The 23618-nt window shown below is 64.5% G+C and overlaps 2 protein-coding genes and 1 long non-coding RNA gene across 4 annotated transcripts; 1 reads left to right on the top strand and 2 right to left on the bottom strand.

Annotated features, from left to right (window-relative positions):
• Window positions 1-1691: 1691 nt before the first annotated feature.
• Window positions 1692-9104, bottom strand: LOC148591284 (uncharacterized). 2 transcript variants are annotated; one of them, XR_015914096.1, is made up of 3 exons: window positions 9051-9104; window positions 6298-6448; window positions 1692-1857 (listed from the first exon to the last, which is right to left on the bottom strand). It is a non-coding gene; the product is annotated as an uncharacterized LOC148591284 (long non-coding RNA). The 2 variants fall into 2 exon arrangements; XR_015914095.1 differs by lacking the exon at window positions 1692-1857 and adding an exon at window positions 4948-5107.
• Window positions 9105-9740: 636 nt separating this feature from the next.
• Window positions 9741-14283, bottom strand: UXT (ubiquitously expressed prefoldin like chaperone). Its single transcript, XM_088537876.1, has 6 exons — window positions 14216-14283; window positions 13565-13646; window positions 12643-12707; window positions 11959-12066; window positions 11071-11134; window positions 9741-9802 (listed from the first exon to the last, which is right to left on the bottom strand). The coding sequence occupies exons 1-6, from the start codon at window positions 14281-14283 to the stop codon at window positions 9749-9751; spliced, it is 441 nt and encodes a 146-aa protein (XP_088394002.1). The 3' UTR covers window positions 9741-9748.
• A 2839-nt stretch (window positions 14284-17122) lies between these two features.
• On the top strand, window positions 17123-22264 carry LOC148591282 (vacuolar fusion protein MON1 homolog B-like; the record flags this gene model as incomplete). Its single annotated transcript, XM_088537875.1, has 2 exons — window positions 17123-17360; window positions 21469-22264. Coding segments are annotated over exons 1-2 (1034 nt in total), but the record flags the coding sequence as incomplete, so codon positions are not given.
• Between the last annotated feature and the right edge of the window lie 1354 nt (window positions 22265-23618).

The raw sequence follows: 23618 nt of genomic DNA, 5'->3' as shown, positions 1-23618 counted from the left end.
CTGCGGGGGGGGGGGGTGGGGGGGGTCACGGGGGCGCCGGGGACACCCGGACACGGCCCCAACCCCCCCCGCCCCGGACACCGGGGCCCTTCCCGGCCGCCTGGGCCCCTCCACTCACCGGGACAGGGCGGCAGCCCCGGGCAGGGCCGGGTGTCCCTGTCGGCGCCGGGACAGGGCGGCCCCGGGGGGTCCCGGGAGGGCTCGGGGCTGTCGCAGCGGCGGCTCCGGCTCTGCCGCGGATCCGACCCCGGCCCCCGGCAGGAGCCGCCGCCGCACGGGGCCCAGGGCCCCCAGGGCCCCCACGCGCCCGGCCCTGCGGGGACGGCGACGTCCCCAACGGCCCCAGTGACCCCCAGGAGACCCCAGTGACCCCCCATGTCCCCAATGACCCCCAATGTCCCCCCATGTCCCCAATGACCCCCAGGAGACCCCAGTGACCCCCCATGTCCCCAATGACCCCCCATGAGCCCCCAATGTCCCCCCATGTCCCCAATGACCACCCATGAAATCCCCGTGTCCCCAATGACCCCCCATGAGCCCCCAATGTCCCCCCATGTCCCCAATGACCACCCATGAAATCCCCGTGTCCTCAATGACCCCCCATGAGACCCCAATGTCCCCCCATGTCCCCAATGACCCCCAGGAGACCCCAGTGACCCCCCCATGTCCCCATGAGCCCCCGTGTCCCCAATGACCCCCCATGAGACCCCAATGTCCCCCCATGTCCCCAATGACCCCCAGGAGACCCCAGTGACCCCCCCATGTCCCCATGAGCCCCCGTGTCCCCAATGACCCCCCCATGAGACCCCAATGTCCCCCCATGTCCCCAATGACCCCCCAATGTCCCCCCATGTCCCCATGAGCCCCCGGTGTCCCCAATGACCCCCCCATGAGACCCCAATGTCCCCCCATGTCCCCAATGACCGCCAATGTCCCCCCATGTCCCCATGAGCCCCCGGTGTCCCCAATGACCCCCCATGAGACCCCAATGCCCCCCCATGTCCCCCATGTCACCATGAGCCCCCCCATGTCCCCAATGTCCCCCCATGTCTCCAATGACCCCCCATGAGCCCCTCCATGTCCCCATGAGCCCCCCCAATGTCCCCTCATGTCCCCAATGTCCCCCATGTCTCCAATGATGCCCCCATGTCCCCAATGACCCCCTTTATGTCCCCCCATATCCCTCCCAATGTCCCCTGTGTCTTTCCATGTCCTCCATGTCCCCAATGTCCCCCCCATGTCCCTCCATGTCCCCCATGAGCCCCCGTGTCCCCCTGTCCCTCTGTGTCCCCCCATGTCCCCATTGTCCCCCATGAGCCCCGCCTCGTGTCCCCCCCCCCGCAGTCTGGCCCCGCCCAGAATCCCCCGGCCCCAATAGCCCCGCCCACCTGGCCCCGCCCCCGAGCCCCGCCCCCCGCTAGCCCCGCCCCACGGCCTCTCCCTGCTCCCCCAAGCCCCGCCCTTCCTCCTCCCCCCTCCCTTTATCCCCCTTCGCCGCTCTCCGTGGCCCCGCCCCTTTTCCTGTAGCCCCGCCCCCAGCTAGCCCCGCCCGCGCGCCTCTAGTTTCGCCCTCCCCTCCCCGCGGCCCCGCCCCTTGGCCCCGCCCCTTCCCGTAGCCCCGCCCGCGCGCCTCTAGTTTCGCCCTCCCCTCCCCGAGGCCCCGCCCCTTGGCCCCGCCCCGCTCACGTGGGCAGGGCTGCTCCGCGCACGCGCGGCTCTGGCCGCTCTCGCCGGGGGGGCAGGCGCCGCCGCAGCGCGGGGCGGGGCTCGCGCATGCGCGGTGGCGCCGCTCCTGCCCCCCCCCGCAGGAGGCGGAGCAGCCGCCCCAGGGCGACCAGGGCGACCAGCCCCCCCCCTCTGCGGGGACAGGGACAATGACACCCAATGGGGACAGCGACACCCAATGGGGACAATGACCCGATGGGGACAATGATACCCAATGGGGACAGCGACACCCGTGGGGACAGCGACACCCGTGGGGACAATGATACCCAATGGGGACAATGACCCGATGGGGACAATGACACCCAATGGGGACAGCGACACCCGTGGGGACAATGACAGCAAGGGGGACAATGACCCAATGGGGACAGCGACACCCGTGGGGACAATGATACCCAATGGGGACAATGACACCCAATGGGGACAATGACCCAATGGGGACAATGACACCCGTGGGGACAGCGACACCCGTGGGGACAATGATACCCAATGGGGACAATGACAGCAAGGGGGACAATGACCCAATGGGGACAGCGACACCCGTAGGGACAATGATACCCAATGGGGACAATGACACCCAATGGGGACAATGACCCAATGGGGACAGCGACACCCGTGGGGACAGCGACACCCGTGGGGACAATGATACCCAATGGGGACAATGACCCGATGGGGACAATGACACCCAATCAATGACACCCAATGGGGACAGCGACACCCAATGGGGACAGCGACACCCGTGGGGACAATGACCCAATGGGGACAATGACACCCAATGGGGACAGGGACACACCAGGGCGACCAGCCCCCCCCCCTCTGCGGGGACAGGGACAATGACACCCAATGGGGACAATGACCCAATGGGGACAATGACCCGATGGGGACAATGATACCCAATGGGGACAGGGACACCCGTGGGGACAGCGACACCCGTGGGGACAATGATACCCAATGGGGACAATGACAGCAATGGGGACAATGACCCAATGGGGACAATGATACCCAATGGGGACAGGGACACACCAGGGCGACCAGCCTCCCCCCTCTGTGGGGACAGGGACAATGATACCCAATGGGGACAGGGACACCCGTGGGGACAATGATACCCAATGAGGACAGCGACACCCAATGGGGATAGCGACACCCGTGGGGACAGCGACACCCGTGGGGACAATGATACCCAATGGGGACAATGGCCCAATGGGGACAATGACCCAATGGGGACAATGATACCCAATGGGGACAACGACACCCAATGGGGACAGGGACACCCGTGGGGACAATGACCCGATGGGGACAGGGACAACAATGGGGACAAGGACACCCGTGGGGACAGCGACACCCATGGGGACAATGATATCCAATGGGGACAGGGACACCCGTGGGGACAGTGACACCCGTGGGGACAATGACCCAATGGGGACAATGACAGCAATGGGGACAATGATATCCAATGGGGACAATGATACCCAATAGGGACAGGGACACCCATGGGGACAACGAATGGGGACAATGACCCAATGGGGACAGGGACACCCCAGGGTCATCAGCCCTCCCCCTTCCCCCTGCGGGGGCACAGGGAGGTGACACATGTCCCCCCATGTCCCCCATGTCTGCCATGTCCCTCCTGTGTCCCCCCATGCCGTGTCCCTTCATGTCCCCCACGGCCTTCCCTGTCACCCCGTGTCCCCCAATTGCCCCCCTATGTCCCTGTGTCCCCGTGTCCCCTATATCCCCCCCATAACTCCCATGGCCCCTCATGTCTTGTCCCCATGGCCTTCTGTGTCCCCCCATGTCCCCCCCCCCGTGGTCCCCCATGTCCCTCTGTGTCCCCATGTTCCTACATGTCCGTGTGTCCCCTCATGTCCCCATGTCCCTGTGCCCTGCCATGTCCCCATGTCCCCATATCCCGATGTCCCATGTCCCCATATCCCGATGTCCCATGTCTCCATGTCCCTGTCCCCCATGTCCCACCATGTCCCCCAATGTCCCCATATCCCCATGTCTCCCTCTATGTCCCCCCATGTCCCTGTGTCCCCCATGTTCCAATGTCCCCCTCGTGTATCCCCCCACATCCCCACGTCCCCGTGTCCTCCACGTCCTCCCATGTCCCTGTCCCCCCATGTCCCCCATGTCCCCATGTTCTCCATGTCCCCATGTCTCCATGCCCCCTGTGTCCCCCGTGTCCCAATGTCCCCCCATGTCCCCATGTCCCCGTATCCCCCATGTCCCCATATCCCCCATGTCCCCATGTCCCTCATGTCCCCCGATGTCCCCCATGTCCCCCGATGTCCCCATGTCCCCGTGTCCCCATGTCCCCATGTCCCCGTGTCCCCATGTCCCCCGATGTCCCCCATGTCCCCCGATGTCCCCATGTCCCCCGTGTCCCCCTGTGTCCCCCCGTGTCCCCATGTCCCCCGATGTCCCCCATGTCTGCCGATGTCCCCCCATGTCCCCATGTCCCCCATGTCCACATGTCCCCGTGTCCTCCCATGTCCCCCGTGTCCTCCCATGTCCCCCATGTCCCCCATGTCCCCCCCATGTCCCCCCATGTCCGCCCGTGTCCCCCATGTCCTCATGTCCCCCTGTGTCCCCCCATGTCCCCATATCCCCCATGTCCCCCTGTGTCCCGATGTCCCCCCCATGTCCCCATGTCCCCCATGTCCCTCCCGTGTCCCCATGTCCATGTCCCCCCCCATGTCCCCCCATGTCCCCCCGTGTCCCCCATCTCCTCATGTCCCCCTGTGTCCCCCTGTGTCCCTGTGTCCCCCATGTCCCCCCATGTCCCGATGTCCCCCCCATGTCCCCATGTCCCCCCGTGTCCCCCATGTCCCCATATCCCCCGTGTCCCCATGTCCCTCATGTCCCCCGATGTCCCCATGTCCCCGTGTCCCCCATGTCCCCATGTCCCCGTGTCCTCCCATGTCCCCCGTGTCCCCCTGTGTCCCCCCGTGTCCCCATGTCCCCCGATGTCCCCCATGTCTGCCGATGTCCCCCCATGTCCCCATGTCCCCCATGTCCACATGTCCCCGTGTCCTCCCATGTCCCCCGTGTCCCCCCGTGTCCCCCATGTCCCCATGTCCCCCTGTGTCCCCCCATGTCCCCATATCCCCCATGTCCCCGTGTCCCCCATGTCCCCGTGTCCCCCCGTGTCCCCATATCCCCCATGTCCCCCCATGTCCCGATGTCCCCCCCATGTCCCCTGATGTCCCCCCGTGTCCCCTCACCGGGGCAGCAGCGGCTCTCGCAGCCCCGCAGCTCCCAGCGCCGCCGGGGGCCCCCGCAGCCCCCCCGGCCCTCGCAGTCCTGGTGGCGCCGCTGGGTCCCCTCCCCGCACGTCACCGAGCAGGAGCCCCAGGGCGCCCACGCGCCCCACGCGGCCGCGCTGGGGGCGGGGCGTCAGCGGCTCCGCCCCCGGGACGGACCCAGGGGCGGGGCCTCAGCGGCTCCGCCCCCCCACTGCCCGCCCCCCCTCCGAGGCGGCCCTAGGGGCGGAGCTTCAGCGGCTCCGCCCCTGGAATGTCACTAGGGGCGGGGCCTCAGCGGTTCCGCCCCCCCCACTGCCCGCCCCCCCTCTGAGGCGGCCCTAGGGGCGGAGCTTCAGCGGCTCCGCCCCTGGAATGTCACTAGGGGCGGGGCCTCAGCGGTTCCGCCCCCCCCCACTGCCCGCCCCCCCCACTGCCCGCCCCCCCTCCGAGGCGGCCCTAGGGGCGGAGCTTCAGCGGCTCCGCCCCTGGAATGTAACTAGGGGCGGGGCCTCAGTGGCTCCGCCCCCGGATGTCCCTAGGGGCGGGGCCTCAACGTTCCCGCCCTCCCCATGCCACCGAGGCAGCCCTAGGGGCGGGGCCTCAGTGGCTCCGCCCCCGGGATGGCCCTAGGGGCGGGGCCTCATCAGTTCCGCCCCCGGGGGCCCCTGGGGGCGGGGAGTCAGCAGCTCCGCCCCTGGGATGTCCCTAGGGGCGGGGCGTCAGCGACTCCGCCCCCCCGCCCCGCCCCCAATGTGCCCCTGGGGCGGGGCATCAGTGGCTCCGCCCTCGACCCGCGCCTGGGTTGGCCCTGGAGGGTGGGCGGGGTCTCAGGACTCCACCCCCTGCCCCCCCCGAGTGTTCAGGGGAGGGTGGGCGGGGCTTCAATGGTCCCTCCCCCTGGGGCGCTCCCCCTCCCAGTGTGATCCCGGAGGGCGTGGCTAAGGGAAGGGTGGGTGGAGCTTGGCACGTGGGTGGTAGTTCCCGGAGGGGGCGTGGCCTTTGGGGTGGGGGCGTGGCCGGGGGAGGGGGGGAGCGTGGTCCGTGGGTGGGAGTAGGAGGTGTGGGTGGGGACCTGGAGGTGGTGGGCGGGGCCTAGGGCTGGGTGGGAGAGAGGGAATAAGTGGGCGGGGCCAACACCATGTGGGCGGGGCCTGGGCCGGGGGGCGAGGCCAGAGCGGCCCCGCGTGGAGGGGGTTAAAACGGCTCAATGGGCGTGGCCAGCGCGGGGTGGGCGTGGCCAGAGCCGCACGGGGGGTGGTAATGGCTCAATGGGCGTGGTCAGCGTGGGGTGGGCGGGGCCTGGGCGCGGGGGCGGGGCCGCGCTCACCGGCAGGGCACGCAGGGCCCCTCGGGGGCGGGGCCGACCGCGTAGGCGGGGTTTTGGCAGCAGAGGGCGGGCGGCACCGGCCCCGCCCCCAGCGGCGCCCCGCACCCCTCTGGCCCCGCCCCCGCGAAGCACCACGTGGCCTCGGCGGCAGCTGCGGGGACACCGGGACCGCTCAGGATGCCCCGAAACACCCCAAAATACCCCGAAACGCCCCCGAAACACCCCAGAATACCCCAAAATGCCCCCAAAATACCCCGAAATGCCCCCCAAATACCCCCTAAACACCCCAAAATACCCCGAAACACCCCAAAATACCCCGAAACGCCCCCAAAATGTCCCCAAAACACCCCGAAACGCCTCCAAAATACCCCAAAACACCCCCAAAATATCACCTAAACACCCCAAAATACCCTGGAACACCCCAAAATTCCCCCTGAACACCCCCAAAACAACCCAGAATACCCTGAAATGCCTCCAAAATACCCCAAAACACCCCCAAAATATCACCTAAACACCCCAAAATACCCCGGAACACCCCAAAATTCCCCCTGAACACCCCCAAAACAACCCAGAATACCCTGAAATGCCTCCAAAATACCCCGAAACACCCCCAAAATGCCCGAAACACCCCCAAAATAATCTGAAACACCCCCAAAATGCCTCCTAAACACGCCAAAATACCCCGAAACACCCCCAAAATGCCCCCAAAACAACCCAGAATACCCCAAAACGCCTCCAAAATACCCTGAAACACCCCAAAAATGCTCCAAAACACCCCCAAAATGCCCCCAAATACCCCCAAAACACCCCAAAATACCCACAAAGACACCCAAAATGCCCACGAAACACCCCAAAAGTCCTGGAAACACCCCAAAAGTGCCCTAAAATATCCCCAAAACACCCCCAACTACCCCTGAAACACCCCCGAAAGACTGCCATAATACCCCGACTGCTTCCAAAATACCCCCAAACAACCCATAAATACCCTTAAAATACCCCCAAACGTCCCCTTAATGCCCCAACCCCCCCGAATCCCCCCCAGTAATGCCCCAAATACCCCAACTCCTCCCAAAATACCCCCCATACCCTGAATACCCCCCAAAATACCCCCAAACACCCCCAAATACCCCCATAACACCCTGAATGCCCCCAAACACCCCCAAACATACTCTCGATACCCCCAAATACCCCTCAAAACACCCCGCAATACCCCAAATACGCCACAAAATCCCCAAGCACCTCCAAAATACCTCATAATACCCCAAATACCCCCAAATAACCGCTAAATACACCCAAAATACCCCACAATGTGTCAAATACCCCCCATATCCTTCAACCACCCCCTAAATACCCCAAAATACCCCAAACACCCCAAATTCGCATAAAACACCCAAAATAACCCCACCAACCCCCAAAATACCCCAAATACCACCAAGTCCCACCAAAACACCCCCAAATCCCCCCAAACCCCTAAAAATACCCCCCAGAATCCCCCACAATGTCCCAATAACCCCCAAAGAGCCCAAATCCCCCAAACTACCACTTAACCAGCCAAAACCCTCCCAAATGCTCCCAAATTCTCCAGAACACCCCAAAACACCCCCCAAAACACCCCCACACCCCACAAAGACCCCCAATATCCCCCAAACTACCCCAAAACCCCCAACAGCCCCAATTCCCCCCAAATTCCCCCCCAATCTCCCAAATTTCTCCCCCAAACCCTAAATCCCTCCAAACCCCCCAAATCCCCCCAAGGTTCCCCAGAATTTCCCCAAATCACCCCAAACTACCCCAAAAATCCCCCAAAAGCCCCAAAGCACCCTCAAAATACCCCAAATTCATCCCCAAACCCTCAAGACACCCTGAAAATACCCCTAAATCACCCCAAACCACCCCAAACACCGCCCTGAAAACCCTAAAATAGCCTCAAAATACCCCAAATCACCCCAAAACCACCCAAAACAGTCCCCAAATCCCTCCAAATAACCTCAAAATACCCCAAAATCACCCCAAACCACCCCCAAAAGACCAAAAACACCCTCAAAATCCTCCCAAATCACCCCAAACCACCCCAAAAATCCCCCCAAAACCCTAAAATACTCTCAAAATACCCGTAAATCACCCCCAAACGACCCAAAAGTCCCCAAATTCCCCCAAATAATCTCAAAATGCCCCCAAATCATCCCAAAACACTCCCCAAAAACCTAAAAACACGCTCAAAATACCACGAAATCACCCCAAACCACCCCAGAAATTTCCCCAAAACCCTAAAATACCCTTAAAAATACCCCCAAATCACCCCAAACTGCCCAAAGTTCCCCCCCAAAAAACAAAAAACTCTCAAAATACCCCCAATCACCCCAACCCCCCCAAAACACCCCCCAAAAAACAAAAACCCCCCCAAAACACTCCAAAATCAACCCAAACCACCTAAACAACCCCAAAACACCCTCAAAATACCCCCAAATCACCCCAAATCCTCTCAAATGCCCTCAAAACCCTAAAATACTCTCAAATACCCCCAAATCACCCCAAACCCTCTCAAATGCCCCCAAAACCCTAAAATACTCTCAAAATACCCCCAAATCACCCCAAACTGCCCCCAAAGCCCGAAAACACCCTCAAAATCACCCCAAACTGTCCCAAATCCCCCCAAAACCTCCCCAAATATAACCCCCCCAAAACCCCCAAATCGCCCTGAATCCCCCCAAATTCCCCCCTCCCGGACGCCGGGGCCCCCCCTTGTCCCGCACCTGGGGGGGGCAGGAGGGCGCCCAGCGCCAGGACCAGCCCGGCCGCCGCCATCGGGGACATGGGGACAACGCGGGGGGGGCGGGGGGGGGGGGGGTCACGCGTCCCCACCCCCCGAAAGGGGAAGTGACCCGAGGGCCCAGGCGTCCGGGTCACCCCGTGCCCCCCCCCGCCTTGTCCCCAAGGGGGCCCAGGCGTCCGGGTGACCCCAATAGTGTCCCCAAGCCCCCCCCCCCCAAAAAGGGGGTGACCCCCCCCCAGGTGGGACCTGCCCCCCCCCCCCCCGCCCGGACGCCGGGGCCCTCCCGGACGCCTGGGCCCCTCCCGGACGCCTGGGCCCCATAAGAGGAACTAGAGCCCGGGCTGGAAGGAGGGGGGGTCGGCAGCCGCCCCGGACGCCGGGGCCCCCTCCTTGGGTGTGGGCATAAGGGCGGAAATGGCTGTTTTTCACCCCAAAAAGTAGAGGAAAACAGTGCAAATTGGGCTGTTTATGGGAGGGCACGGAGTGTCCCCCCCCCCCGGTGTCACCGTCACACACACACGCGTCAGGCATCAAATTGGCTCCGTTTTGATCCGTTTTCTTGCAAATTTGTCCCATTTATCCCGGGTGGGGGGGGGGGTCTCGGTGCCTGGGGAGGGCCCAGGCGTCCGGGCCCCGCCCCCCCCCCCGGGTGGGGGAGGGGGAGGTCGTCAGGGGTCCTCAGGGGTCGGGGGGCGCCGGGGGGTCCTGGAGGCCCTGGAGCTCCCGCAGGCCCTGGGGGAGGGGAAAAGGGGGGGGGGGGTGAGCGAGGGGCCCCGGCGTCCGGGAGGGCCCCGGTGTCCGGGAATGGGATTGGGGATCCCCATGGGATTCCCGTATCCGGGAATGGGATTGGGGATCCCCATAGGGGCCCCAGCGTCCGGGAATGGGATTGGGGCTCCCCATGGGGTTCCCGTATCCGGGAATGGGATTGGGGATCCCCATAGGGCCCAGGCATCCGGGAATGGGATTGGGGATCCCCATGGGGTTCCTGTAACCAGGAATGGGATTGGGGATCCCCATAGGGGCCCCGGCGTCCGGGAGGGCCCCGGTGTCCGGGAATGGGATTGGGGATCCCCATGGGGTTCCTGTATCCGGGAATGGGATTGGGGATCCCCATAGGGCCCAGGCATCCGGGAATGGGATTGGGGATCCCCATGGGGTTCCCGTATCCGGGAATGGGATTGGGGATCCCCATAGGGGCCTCAATATTCAGGAATGGGATTGGGGATCCCCATGGGATTCCCGTATCCGGGAATGGGATTGGGGATCCCCATAGGGCCCAGGCATCCGGGAATGGGATTGGGGATCCCCATGGGGTTCCCGTATCCAGGAATGGGATTGGGGATCCCCATGGGGTTCCTGTAAAGAGGAATGGGATTGGGGATCCCCATGGGATTCCCGTATCCGGGAATGGGATTGGGGATCCCCATGGGGTTCCTGTAACCAGGAATGGGATTGGGGATCCCCATCGGGCCCAGGCATCCGGGAATGGGATTGGGGATCCCCATAGGGGCCCCGGCGTCCGGGAATGGGAGTGGGGCTCCCTATGTGATTCCCGTATCCGGGAATGGGATTGGGGATTCCCATAGGGGCCCCGGCATCCGGGAGGGCCCCGGCGTCCAGGAATGGGATTGGGGCTCCCATAGGGGTTCCTGGCATCTGGGAGGGCCCCAGCATCTGGGAATGGGATTGGGGCTCCCATAGGGGCCCAGGCGTCCGGGAATGGGATTGGGGATCCCCATAGGGCCCAGGCATCCAGGAATGGGATTGGGGATCCCATAGGGGCCCCGGTGTCCGGGAATGGGATTGGGGATCCCCACAGGGGCCCCAGTGTCCAGGAATGGGATTGGGGATCCCCATAGGGGTCCAGGCGTCCGGGAATGGGATGGGGGCTCCCACGGGGGCCCAGGCGTCCGGGAATGGGATTGGGGCTCCCTATGGGATTCCCATATCCGGGAATGGGATGGGGGCTCCCACGGGGCCCCGGCGTCCGGGCGCACCTCCAGCACCAGCCGGATGTTGGCCTTGATCTTGGCGCTGTCCCGGGTCAGGGAGTCGCTGAGGCTGTTGGGGAGGGGGGAGAGAAAGGGGCGGGGTGAGTCGCAAGGGGGGCGGGGTCAACCAGGCTCCTCCCTCAAGGGGCGGGGCCACCCGGGGGGACCCCTTTATGCGGTTGTGGGAGGGTAAATGAGATCCCCCGGGCCAATGAGATCCCTTATATGGTCAAAGGGGTGGAGCCAGCCATATATGGTCATGAGGTGCCACCTCCACATATCGCTAAGGGGGTGGAGCCAACCATAAAAGGCCAGAAAGGTGGAGTCACCCATATATGGGCATGGAGTGGAGCAACCTATATATGGGCATGGGGGTGGAACCACCCCTATATGGGCATGTGGGGGGTGTGACCACCCATATAAGGGCATGTGGCAGAGCCACCCACATATGGGCATGTAGGTGGAACAAGCTATATATGGGCAGGGGATGAAACCACCCATATATGGGCATGAGAGGCAGAGCCACCCATATATGGGCATGGGGGGTGGAGCTGGCCATGCCAGGCAGAGAGGTGGCCAGGGGGTGGGGTCAGTCTGGGGGCGTGGCTTGCTGAAGGGGGCGTGGCCTAGCCAGCCAGCATGCAGGCGGGCGGAAATGAGGGGAGGGGGTGGTCCCATAGAGGGGGCGTGGCCCGGTGGGGTGGGCGGGGCCTGGCTGCAGGGGGGCGGGGCTCCGGTGCCTGGGGGGCTCCAATGGAAGGGAGGGGTTGGGGGGGGCCCCGCGGGGGTGGGCATGGCCTGTGGCCGGGGGCGTGTCTCGGGGGGCGTGTCCCTGGGGAAGGGGGCGTGTCCCGGGGAAGGGGGCGTGTCCCGGGGAAGGGGGCGTGTCCTCACGCGCTCAGCAGGCGGCTCCGGCGCTCCAGGTGCCCCAGGGCCTCCGGCAGCGTCAGCTCCGCAAAGAGGCCCCATCCCAGGGCCAGGAAAAGGCGGGAAGGCTCCGGCCTGGGGGGGGGGGGTCAGGGGGGCCCCGGCGTCCGGGGGGGGGCGGTCCCGGTGTCCGGGGCCACCCATATATGGGCATGGGGGGGCGGAGCCGCCCCTTATGGTTATGCCAGGCAAAAAGGTGGCAGGGTGGTGGGATCAGGCTGGGGGCGTGGCCTGCTGAAGGGGGCGGGGCCTGGCCAGCCAGTATGTTGGGGGGGGGGTTATTGGGGGGTCCCAGGGGATATTTGGGGTCCCTGGGGGGGCCTTAGGGGGGGTCCCTGTTGGGCCTTGGGGCTCCCTGTGGGGGGTCCCCGGGGGGTCCCAGGAGGATTTGGGGGTTCCTGGGTGTATTTTGGGGTCCCTGGGGGGATTTGGGGGTCCCCGGGGGCATTTTAGGGGGCCCAGGGGGTATTTAAGGGTCCCAAGGGCTTTTTTGGGGTCCCCAAGGGGGGATTTGGGACCCCCATGGGGTATTTGGGTGTCCAAAGGGGCATTTTGGGGTCCCCAGAGGGGTATTTTGGGGTCCCCAGGGGGGTGTTTTGGGGTCCCCAGGGGGATTTTGGGGGTGTTTGGGGGTGTTTTGGGGTCTCTCACACTTCGGCCGCGACGTAGAAGTTGCAGCCGAGGTCGACCTGGGTGCGCAGGGGGGCGGCCGCGTCCTGCAAAAGCCCAAATGGCCCCAAAACCCCCTAAAATCCCCCCAAATCCCCCTAAGCCCCCTAAAATCCCGCCAAACCCCACCAAACTGCCCCCTAAATCCATAAAATTTGCCCAAATCCCCCCCGAACCCCTTCAAATTCCCCTAAATCCCAACAAATCCCAGACCCTGAATCCCCCCAAACCTGCCCCGAATCCTCCTAAATTTCCCCGAAATCCCCAATTTTCCGGATTCTGAATCTTGCCAGACCCCCAAATTCGCTGAAATTCCCCCCAAATCCCTCCAAGACCCCAACACCCCCACCCGTTTGGCCCCGCCCCTAATAGCCCTGCCCTTATTTGCCCCGCCCCTCATCAGCCCATTCCCCCTTCCCTGGGTAGCCCCGCCCCTGCGGGAGGCCCCGCCCCCATCACGCTCCTGCTCCCCTCCCCCGTGTGGCCCCTCCCCTTGTCAAGCCCCGCCCTGGGTAGCCCCTCCCCTTTATAGCCCCGCCCACGGATTATCCCATTGCCCCCCCCCTTTCCCCAGTAGGACCCCCGAGGAAGCCCCGCCCCCGAGGAAGCCCCGCCCCCTGACAGCACCGCCTCCTCCCTAAGCCCCTCCCCATCCCCACCCCATGATGCCCATTCCCACCCCCTCCCCCCGTGAAGCCCCGCCCCCTGAGAGGCCCCACCCCTGGCTAAGCCCCACCCCTGGCTAACTCCGCCCCTGCGAGGCCCCGCCCCGGCTAAGCCCCGCCCCCGTATAACCCCTGCCCTGGGCTAAGCCCCGCCCCTGTATAACCCCTGCCCTCGGCTAAGCCCCGCCCCCGAGAGGCCCCGCCCCGGCTAAGCCCCGCCCCCTCGAGGCCCCGCCCACCTGCAGGTGCAGCAGGGCGCTGCGGAGCTGCAGCAGCTGGGCCAGCTGCTCGAACACGGCGTCGCGCTGGCTCTGCACCCGCCTGCGGGGCGGGGCTTAGCCGGGGGCGGGGCTTCACCCGGGGGCGGAGCTTCACCCAGGGGCGGGGCTTCCCCAGGGGCGGGGCTTCCCCAGGGCGGAGCTTCCCAGGGGATGGGGGTTCCCCAGGGGTGGGGGCTTTGGTGGGGCGGGGCTGCCTGGGTTCCCCCCGGGGGCGGGGCCTTCGTTGGGCGGGGTTATGCGGGGGGCGGGGCCTTCCGGGTTGAGGCTTCTCAGGGGGCGGGGCTTACCCGGGGGCGGGGCTATCTGGGGAGCCAACGGGGGGTCCCCGGGGGCGGGGCTGAACTGGGGGAGGGGCTACCTGCAGAGCGGAGAGGGGGTCCCCCAGTGGGCGGGGCTAACCCGGGGGCGGGGCTACCTAGGGACCGGGGAGGACTCCAGGGGGCGGGGTCAGCGTGGGAGGGGCGGGGCTACGATGCGGGAGGGGGCGTGGCCGGGACGCGGTGGGGGGGGGCAGCGGCTCGGAGGGGGGCAGGGGGGCGGGGCTCCGAGGGGCCGGGCCCGGGGGGGGGGTGCGCCCGTGTGACGTCAGCCGGGGGCGGGGCCACGCACTGCAGGTCGCGCTGCAACACGTCGCTCACGAAGGCCTCGTAGCGCTGCAGCTTCCCGGGCGCCGCCATTGCTGCCGTGACGTCACCTCCTGCGTCACCGGCCCGGAGGGGCGGGGCGCGGATCGACGCGCTCGGCGCGCGGCCGCGCTGCCTGCGCGGGTCGGGGCCATCGACGCGCTCGGCGCGCCGCCCATCGACGCGCTCGGCGCGCGGCCGCGCTGCCTCCTCCCCTCTCCCGGCGCTTCTCTACGACGTCATCGCGCCGGCGCCCCGCGGTGGCGTCATCAGCGCGGCGCCGAAATGGCGGCGCCCTCCGCAACCACCCCGTTTTGGCCCCAAATTTGCCCGTTTACTTGGAAAATTGGAGGCGCCGTTTTGGGGCAAGAACACGCGGAAACGGTAAAGCGGCCACGGATGAAAATTCTGTGGGAAATGACGCGATATTCCCCCTTTGGCACACGACTTTGAGCCGAATTCGAAGGGGAAAAAAAAAAAAAAATCAGCGAAATCTGAGAGAAAAGGAGGCAGGTGCTGACGTCATCATCTATGCCGGATTTTATTTTAATAAAAACGCTTTTTGGGATGTTTTTTCCCCCATCCTCCTGTTGTCGCGGCGTGGGGGAGGGGCTTCGGCGTGGCCCCGCCCCCCGCGCCACGTCACACGCGGGACCACGTGGCCGGGGGGTCCCGGGGGCCTTTGGGCTTCGCGATCCGGGAGTTGAAGCCTGGGGTGGAGGGGGGGAGGGGAGTGAAGGGGCGGGGGGCCCGGACGCCTGGGCCCCTTCCCGGACGCCTGGGCCCTTCCCGGACGCCTGGGCCCCTTCCCGGACTCCTGGGCCCTTCCCGGACGCCTGGGCCCTTCCCGGACGCCTGGGCCCCTCCCGGACTCCTGGGCCCTTTCCCGGACGCCTGGGCCCTTCCCGGACGCCGGGGCCCCTTCCCGGACTCCTGGGCCCCTTCCCGGACACCCGGGCCCTTCCCGGACACCGGGGCCCTTTCCCGGACGCCTGGGCCCCTTCCCGGACGCCGGGGCCCTTCCCGGACGCCTGGGCCCCTTCCCGGACGCCTGGGCCCCTTCCCGGTCGCTCACCCAGGCCGGGGCTCCGGGCGCTGTCGGCGGCTCCGACTTCCTCGTAGGCTCCGGCCTGCGGGGGGGACGCTGGGGGGGGGGGGGCGGTTAGTTCCCTATAGGGACCCCCCATGGGAATCCCCATATTGGGAGCCCCATGGGGGAGGGGAGAGGTTAATGGCCCCTATAGGACTTGGGGCGGGTCCCTATATGGTCGCCATAGGATGGGTTCTATAGAAGGTGATGTCTATAGGGTGCTTGGGGCGGGGGGCAGCCCCTATAGAGGCCAATTAGGGGTCCTATAGGGTACCAAGGTAGGCGGGACCCAACCCTTATAGGGCCCAGGGAAAGGCCACATAGGTGTGGGGGGGAGAATGGCCCCTATAGGATCTATAGGGCGCTGTCTATAGGGTGGGGGGGGAATATAATATCCTATAGGGGCAATAATATGAAAATGGGGGGGGGGGGACCCGGGGGGGGTTACTCACCGGAGGGGGCGGGGCGGTGCCCGGGGCTCCCCGGGAGGGAGGCGGGGCCGAGTGCGGGGGGGCGGGGCCCGCTCCGAAGGGGCGGGGCTTCGCGCGGGGGCCCCGCCCCCGGCCCCGCCCCCCCGGCGCGGCTTGTTCACCACGGCGTAAGTGGCCTCCATGGGGGGGGGGGGGGGAGCTGCGGGGGGGAGGGGGGGGCAATGAGGGGCCCCGGCGTCCGGGCGGGGGGGGGGGGGAGGTACCCGGACGCCGGGGCCCCCTTTGGCCACCGGGCCCCGCCCCGGACGCCGGGGCCCCTCTCACCGGCTGCCGCTGCGGAGCCTCCCGGAAGCGCCGGGTCCGGCCCCACAGGAAGCGGCGCCCTGCGGGGAGGGGGGGGCCCCGGCGTCCGGGGAGGGGCCCAACCGCCCCCCCCGCCCCTCCACCCGGTGCCACGTGCGGGCGCGTGACAGCGCGTGACGTCACGGGCGGGCACGTGGCCTCACGAGGGACTGCTGTCCCTTTAAGGGGGAGGTGCCTGCGCGCGGTGACGTCACGCCCCCCCCCGCCCGGGCACGCCCCCCGCCCTTCCCTGGTGGGGGGGGCCGCTCGTTCCCCATTGGCCAATCGCTGCGCGCCTTCCCCGGCCCCGCCCCGCTGCGCGCGGATTGGCTCAGGCGCGCGCTGACGTCACAGGCGGCCGCAACCCGGAAGCGGCGGCGGCGGCAGCGGCGGGAGCGACGCGCGCGGGACCGCGGCCCCCACCCGCGCGGATGGTGAGGGGGCGGGGCCAGCGCCGCCCCACGTGACCCGCGGGAGGGGCGGGGTCAGGCCCGCGGCACGTGACTCGCGGGAGGGGGCGGAGCCATCGCAGCGCGCGGGATAACTCCCCCCCCCCCCCGGCGCGGCTGGGGGCGGGATCGAGATGTGGGCGGGGCCTGGTTCATATGGGCGGGGCTCTGGCGGCGGGGGGCGCCCGGGTGGGCGGGGCAGGGGGAATGTAAAGTGGGTGGGCTCAAAAGGGGGCGTGGCCTTGCAGCGTTGGGGGCGGGGTCTCGCACATAGACGCTGCTCCGGGGGGGGCGTGGCCTACAGGGGCGTTGTCCTTGGGGCGTGGCCGACGTGAAGGGCGTGGCCTTGTGGCATTGGGGGCGGGGTCTCGCACATAGACGCTGCTCGGGGGGGGCGTGGCCTATAGGGGCGTTGTCCTTGGGGCGTGGCCTAATGCCGGGGGCGTGGCTTCCGGGCCGATTCCCTGGTACTGCAGGGGGTTGCAAGGGGGCGTGTTCGCAATGCGTGGGCGTGGCCTAGGGGCGGCCACGCCCCCAATACCCTCCCTTTCCCCCCCAAATAACCCACGTCCGCAGGTGACATGATGGAGGGCGGCGGCGCCGGGGCGTCCCCGTCGTGGCGCGGCCGCGGCGCCGAGGACGTGACGGCGCCGGGGTGGCGCGCGCGGCCCAGTCACGTGTTCGTGCTCAGCGAGGCCGGCAAGCCCATCTACTCGCGCTACGGCGACGAGGAGGCCCTGGCGCCCACCATGGGCGTCATGATGGCGCTCGTGGCCGTGCTGCAGAGCGCCGGCAACGCCATCCGCGCCATCTGCTCCGGTGCGTGGGCGGCCCCGGGGGGTGCTCACAAAATGGCCGCCTGACCCCCAAAACACCCACTTTTCCTCACGTTTTCCCTCAAAATGGCCACCGGAGTCGCCCCTTGGGTTCACAAAATGGCCACCTGACCCCCAAAACAGCCCATTTTCCTCGGGTTTTCCCTCAAAATGGCCACTGGAGTTCCCCCTTGGGGTCCTTTGCCTCAGGTGTGCTTACAAAATGGCCACCTGACCCCCAAAACAGCCCATTTTCCTCGGGTTTTCCCTCAAAATGGCCACCGGAGTCGCCCCTTGGGTTCCTTTGCCTCAGGTGTGTTCACAAAATGGCCGCCTGACCCCCAAAACACCCACTTTTCCTCAAGTTTTCCCTCAAAATGGCCACTGGAGTTCCCTCTTGGGTTCCTTTGCCTCAGGTGTGTTCACAAAATGGCCGCCTGACCCCCAAAACACCCACTTTTCCTCACGTTTTCCCTCAAAATGGCCACTCGAGTTCCCCCTTGGGGTCCTTTGCCTCAGGTGTGCTCACAAAATGGCCGCCTGACCCCCAAAACACCCACTTTTCCTCACGTTTTCCCTCAAAATGGTCAACGGAGTCGCCCCTTGGGTTCCTTTGCCTCAGGTGTGTTCACAAAATGGCCGCCTGACCCCCAAAACAACCCATTTTCCTCGGGTTTTCCCTCAAAATGGCCACCGGAGTCGCCCCTTGGGTTCCTTTGCTTCAGGTGTGTTCACAAAATGGCCGCCTGACCCCCCCGGGGGGCGCTTTTCTTTGGGGTTTCTCTCAAAATGGCCACTGGAATCCCCCAGGGGGTCCTTTGCTTCAGGTGTCCTCACAAAATGGCCGCCTGACCCTGAAAACGGTCGCTTTTCCTCCAGTTTTCTCTTAAAATGGCCCCTGGAGTTCCCCCTTGGGTTTCTTTGCCTCAGGTGTGCTTACAAAATGGCCACCTGACCCCCAAAACAGCCCATTTTCCTCGGGTTTTCCCTCAAAATGGCCACTGGAGTTCCCTCTTGGGGTCCTTTGTCTCAGGTGTGTTCACAAAATGGCCGCCTGACTCCCAAAACACCCACTTTTCCTCAGGTTTTCCCCCAAAATGGTCACTGGAGTTGCCCCTTGGGTTCCTTTGCCTCAGGTGTGTTCACAAAATGGCCGCCTGACCCCCCAAACCCAAGCTTTTCCTTGGGTTTTCCCTCAAAATGGCCACCAGAGTCGCCCCTTGGGTTCCTTTGCCTCAGGTGTGCTCACAAAATGGCCGCCTTGCCCCCAAAACGGCCCCTTATCCTCAGGTTTTCTCTCAAAATGGCCACCAGGGTCACCCAGGGGGCTCCTTTGCCTGAGCGGTGCTCACAAAATGGCCGCCTGACCCCTAAAACGGCCACTTTTCCTTGGGTTTTCTCTCAAAATGGCCACCAGGGTCCCCCAGCCGGTTCCTTTGCCTCAAGTGTGCTCACAAAATGGCCGCCTGACTCCCAAAAAGGGCCACTTTTCCTCGGGTTTTCTCTCAAAATGGCCGCTGGTCTCCCCAAGGGCCCCGTTTACCTCAGATGTGTTCACAAAATGGCCGCCGGACCCCCACAGGGCCCCCTTTCCAGGCCCCCTCCCCTCAAACTCCGCATTTTGTCACCCGGAAGCCAAGCCCCTCCCCCAAACGCCTGTGTTTTGTCACCGCGAACCCGGATCCTCCCCACAACAGCCGGACCGCGTCACCGCGAACCCCAATCCTCTCCCGACACCCGGATTTTGTCACCGTGACCCCCGAAACCCTCCACATTTTGTCACCGCGAACCCCAAACCATTCCCACAACAGCCGGACTGCGTCACCGCGAACCCCAGTCCTTTCCCAACACCCGAATTTTGTCACCGGGAACTCCCAAACCTCCCCCAAAACCTCCCTATTTTGTCACCCCAGACCCTCTCCCAACCCCTCCGCATTTGTCACCGTGACCCCCAGGACCCCCATGTTTCATCACCATGAACCCCAAGTCCTCTCGCAACACCCGGATTTTGTCACCGTGAGCCCCAACCCCTCCCCATTTTGTCACCATGAACCCCAAACCACCCCCAAAAACTCCCTATTTTGTCACCCCAAACCTTCCAACCCCTCCATGTTTGTCACCGTGACCCCCCAACACCCCCCAGGACACCATGTTTCATCACCAAGAACCCCAAGTCCTCCCGCAACACCCGGATTTTGTCACCGTGAGCCCCAATCCCTCCCCATTTTGTCACTGTGAACCCCAAACCACCCCCAAAACCTCCCTATTTTGTCACCCCAAACCTTCCAACTCCTCCATATTTGTCACCGTGACCCCCCAACACCCCCCAGGACACCATGTTTCATCACCACGGACCCCAAGTCCTCCCGCAACACCCGGATTTTGTCACCGTGAGCCCCAGCCCCTCCCCATTTCGTCACCGTGAACCCCAAACCACCCCCAAAACCTCCCTATTTTGTCACCCCAACCCCTCTCCCAACCCCTCCCCATTTGTCACCGTGACCCCCAGGACCCCCCAGGACCCCCGTGTTTCATCACCACGAACCCCAAGTCCTCCCGCAACACCCGGATTTTGTCACCGTGAGCCCCAATCCCTCCCCATTTTGTCACTGTGAACCCCAAAGCACCCCCAAAACCTCCCTATTTTGTCACCTCAAACCTTCCAACTCCTCCATATTTGTCACCGTGACCCCCCAACACCCCCCAGGACACCATGTTTCATCACCATGAACCCCAAGTCCTCCCGCAACACCCGGATTTTGTCACCGTGAACCCCAAAGCACCCCCCAAACCTCCCTATTTTGTCACCCCAAACCTTCCAACACCTCCCCATTTGTCACCGTGACCCCCAGGACCCCCCAGAACCCTCGTGTTTCATCACCATGAGCCCCAGGTCTTCCCGCAACACCCGGATTTTGTCACCGTGAGCCCCAGCCCCTCCCCATTTCGTCACCATGAACCCCAAACCACCCCCAAAACCTCCCTATTTTGTCACCCCAAACCTTCCAATCCCTCCCCATTTGTCACCGTGACCCCCCAACAGCCCCCAGGACCCCATATTTCATCACCATGAACCCCAAGTCCTCCCGCAACACCCGGATTTTGTCACCGTGAAGCCCAAACCACCCCCAAAACCTCCCTATTTTGTCACCCCAAACCTTCCAACACCTCCCCATTTGTCACCGTGACCCCCCAACACCCCCCAGGACCCTCGTGTTTCATCACCATGAGCCCCAGGTCCTCCCGCAACACCCGGATTTTGTCACCGTGAGCCCCAGCCCCTCCCCATTTCGTCACCATGAACCCCAAACCACCCCAAAAACCTCCCTATTTTGTCACCCCAAACCCTCTCCCAACCCCTCCCTATTTGTCACCGTGACCCCCCAACACTCCCCAGGACACCATGTTTCATCACCAAGAACCCCAAGTCCTCCCGCAACACCCGGATTTTGTCACCGTGAAGCCCAAACCACCCCTAAAAGCTCCCTATTTTGTCACCCCAAACCTTCCAAACCCTCCCCATTTGTCACCGTGACCCCCAGGACCCCCCAGAACCCCCGTGTTTCATCACCACGAACCCCAGGTCCTCCCGCAACACCCGGATTTTGTCACCGTGAGCCCCAGCCCCTCCCCATTTCATCACCGTGAACCCCAAACCACCCCCAAAACCTCCCTATTTTGTCACCCCAAATCCTCTCCCAACCCCTCCCTATTTGTCACCATGACCCCCAGGACCCCCCAGGACCCCATATTTCATCACCATGAACCCCAAGTCCTCCCGCAACACCCGGATTTTGTCACCGTGAAGCCCAAACCACCCCCAAAACCTCCCTATTTTGTCACCCCAAACCTTCCAATCCCTCCCCATTTGTCACCGTGACCCCCCAACACCCCCCAGGACACCATGTTTCATCACCAAGAACCCCAAGTCCTCCCGCAACACCCGGATTTTGTCACCGTGAAGCTCAAACCACCCCCAAAACCTCCCTATTTTGTCACCCCAAACCTTCCAACACCTCCCCATTTGTCACCGTGACCCCCAGAACCCCCGTCCCCAAACCCCCCCCCGAAGCAGCGCCCCGTCCGCCTGACGCTCCGCCTGTTGCCCGCAGAGGACCGCACGCTGGTGTTCGAGCAGCGCGGGCCGCTGTTGCTGGTGACGGTGTGGCGCAGCCGGCGGCCGGCGGAACAGCTCCGCCGCCAGCTGTCCCTGGTCCACGAGCAGATCCTGAGCCTGCTGACCGCCGGCGGCATCGCGCGGGTGTTCGCCCGCCGCCGCGGCTACGACCTCCGCCGCCTGTTGGCCGGCGCCGAGGCCGTGCTGGACCGCCTGTTGGCGGGCCCGGCCGCCGACGGCCGCCTGTTGCTGGCGGCTACCCCGGCTGCTCCGCTGGCGCCGGCTGTGCGCCGCGCCGTGGGGCTGGCGCTACAACGCGCCGCCGCCGCCGTCACCCCGCCGCCGGCGCTCGCCTTGGTGGTAACGTCACCCGGCGGGCGCCTGGTGACGGCGGCCCGGCAGCGGGCGCTGGCGGAGGACGGGCGCCTGCGGCCGACTGACGTGCACCTGTTGCTCAACCTGTTGCTGGGCGGCGGCGCGGGTGACAGCGGCGAGGTGTGGACGCCGGTGTGCCTGCCGGGCGTCAACGCCGACGGTTACTTCTACGCGTACGCGGCGGCGCTGCCGGGCGGCACCGCGCGCCTGGTGTTGTTGTCAACCGAACGCGACGGTTTCGAGGCCGCCGCCGGGGTGCGCCGGCGGTTCCTGGCCGCCCTGGAGGCGCTCGGAGGCTTCACAGTCGGCGGCGGCGGTTACGGCGCGGCTGACGCGGGCGCCCCCGAGCTGCGGCATTTCCTGTACAAACCGCTGGACGGGCCGCCCGACAGTCGGCAGCTGCCGCAGTTCACCAGGTGCCGGGGACGGCGGAGCGGGGGGAATCGGGGCAAAATGGGGCGAATTGGGGTGAATTGGGGCAAAATGGGGTGAATGGGGGGCAATTGGGGTGAATTGGGGGCAATTGGGGTGAATTGGGGGAATTGGGGCAAAATGCAGTGATTTGGGGCAATTGGGGTGAATTGGGGCAAAATGGGGTAAATTGGGGTGAATTGGGGAAATTGGGGTGAATTGGGGCAAAATGGGGCGAATTGGGGGCAATTGGGGTGAATTGGGGACATTGGGGTGAATTGGGGCAAAATGGGGCGAATTGGGGAAATTGGGGCGAATTGGGGCAAAATGGGGTGAATGGGGGGCAATTGGGGTGAATTGGGGGAATTGGGGCAAAATGCAGTGATTTGGGGCAATTGGGGTGAATTGGGGCAAAATGGGGTGAATTGGGGAAATTGGGGTGAATTGGGGCAAAATGGAGCGAATTGGGGGCAATTGGGGTGAATTGGGGACATTGGGGTGAATTGGGGCAAAATGGGGCGAATTGGGGGCAATTGGGGTGAATTGGGGGGAATTGGGGTGAGCTGGGGGCAGTTGGGGTGAATTGGGGCTAAATGGGGCAAATTGGGGTGAATTGGGGGAAAATGGGGCGAATTGGGGGCAATTGGGGTGAATTGGGGCAATTGGGGTGAATTGGGGCAAAATGAAGTGAATTGGGGCAATTGGGGTGAATTGGGGACATTGGGGTGAATTGGGGCAAAATGGGGCGAATTGGGGGCAATTGGGGTGAATTGGGGGCAATTGGGGTGAGCTGGGGGCAGTTGGGGTGAATTGGGGCTAAATGGGGCAAATTGGGGTGAATTGGGGGAAAATGGGGCGAATTGGGGGCAATTGAGGTGAATTGGGGGCAGTTGGGGTGAATTGGGGCAACATGGGGTGAATTAGGGAAAAATGGGGTGAATTGGGGAAATTGGGCTGAACTGGGGCAAAATGGGGTGAATTGGGGAAATTGGGGTGAATTGGGGCAAAATGGGGTGAATTGGGAAAATGGGGGCAAAATGGGGTGAATTGGGGGCAATTGGGATGAATTGGGGCAAAATGGGGTGAATTGGGGAAATTGGGGCAAAATGGGGTGAATTGGAGGAAATTGGGGTGGTTTGAGGGAAATTGGGATGAATTGGGGCAAATTGGGGAAATTGGGGTGCATTGGCGCAAAATGGGGTTAATTGGGGGAAATTAGGGTGCATTGGGTGAATTGGGGAAATTGGGGTGGTTTGGGGGAAATTGGGATAAAATGGGGGAAATTGGGGCAAATCGGGGGGAATTGGGGCAGATTGGGGGCAAAATGGGGTGGTTTGGGGCAAAGTGGGGTGAATTGGG

The sequence above is a fragment of the Tinamus guttatus genome, unplaced genomic scaffold (assembly GCF_059628265.1).
Source record: "Tinamus guttatus ecotype Peru unplaced genomic scaffold, ASM5962826v1 Tinamus_guttatus_pri_ptg000875l, whole genome shotgun sequence".
NCBI lineage: Eukaryota > Metazoa > Chordata > Aves > Tinamiformes > Tinamidae > Tinamus > Tinamus guttatus.
This window is presented reverse-complemented; position numbering and strand designations above follow the sequence as displayed.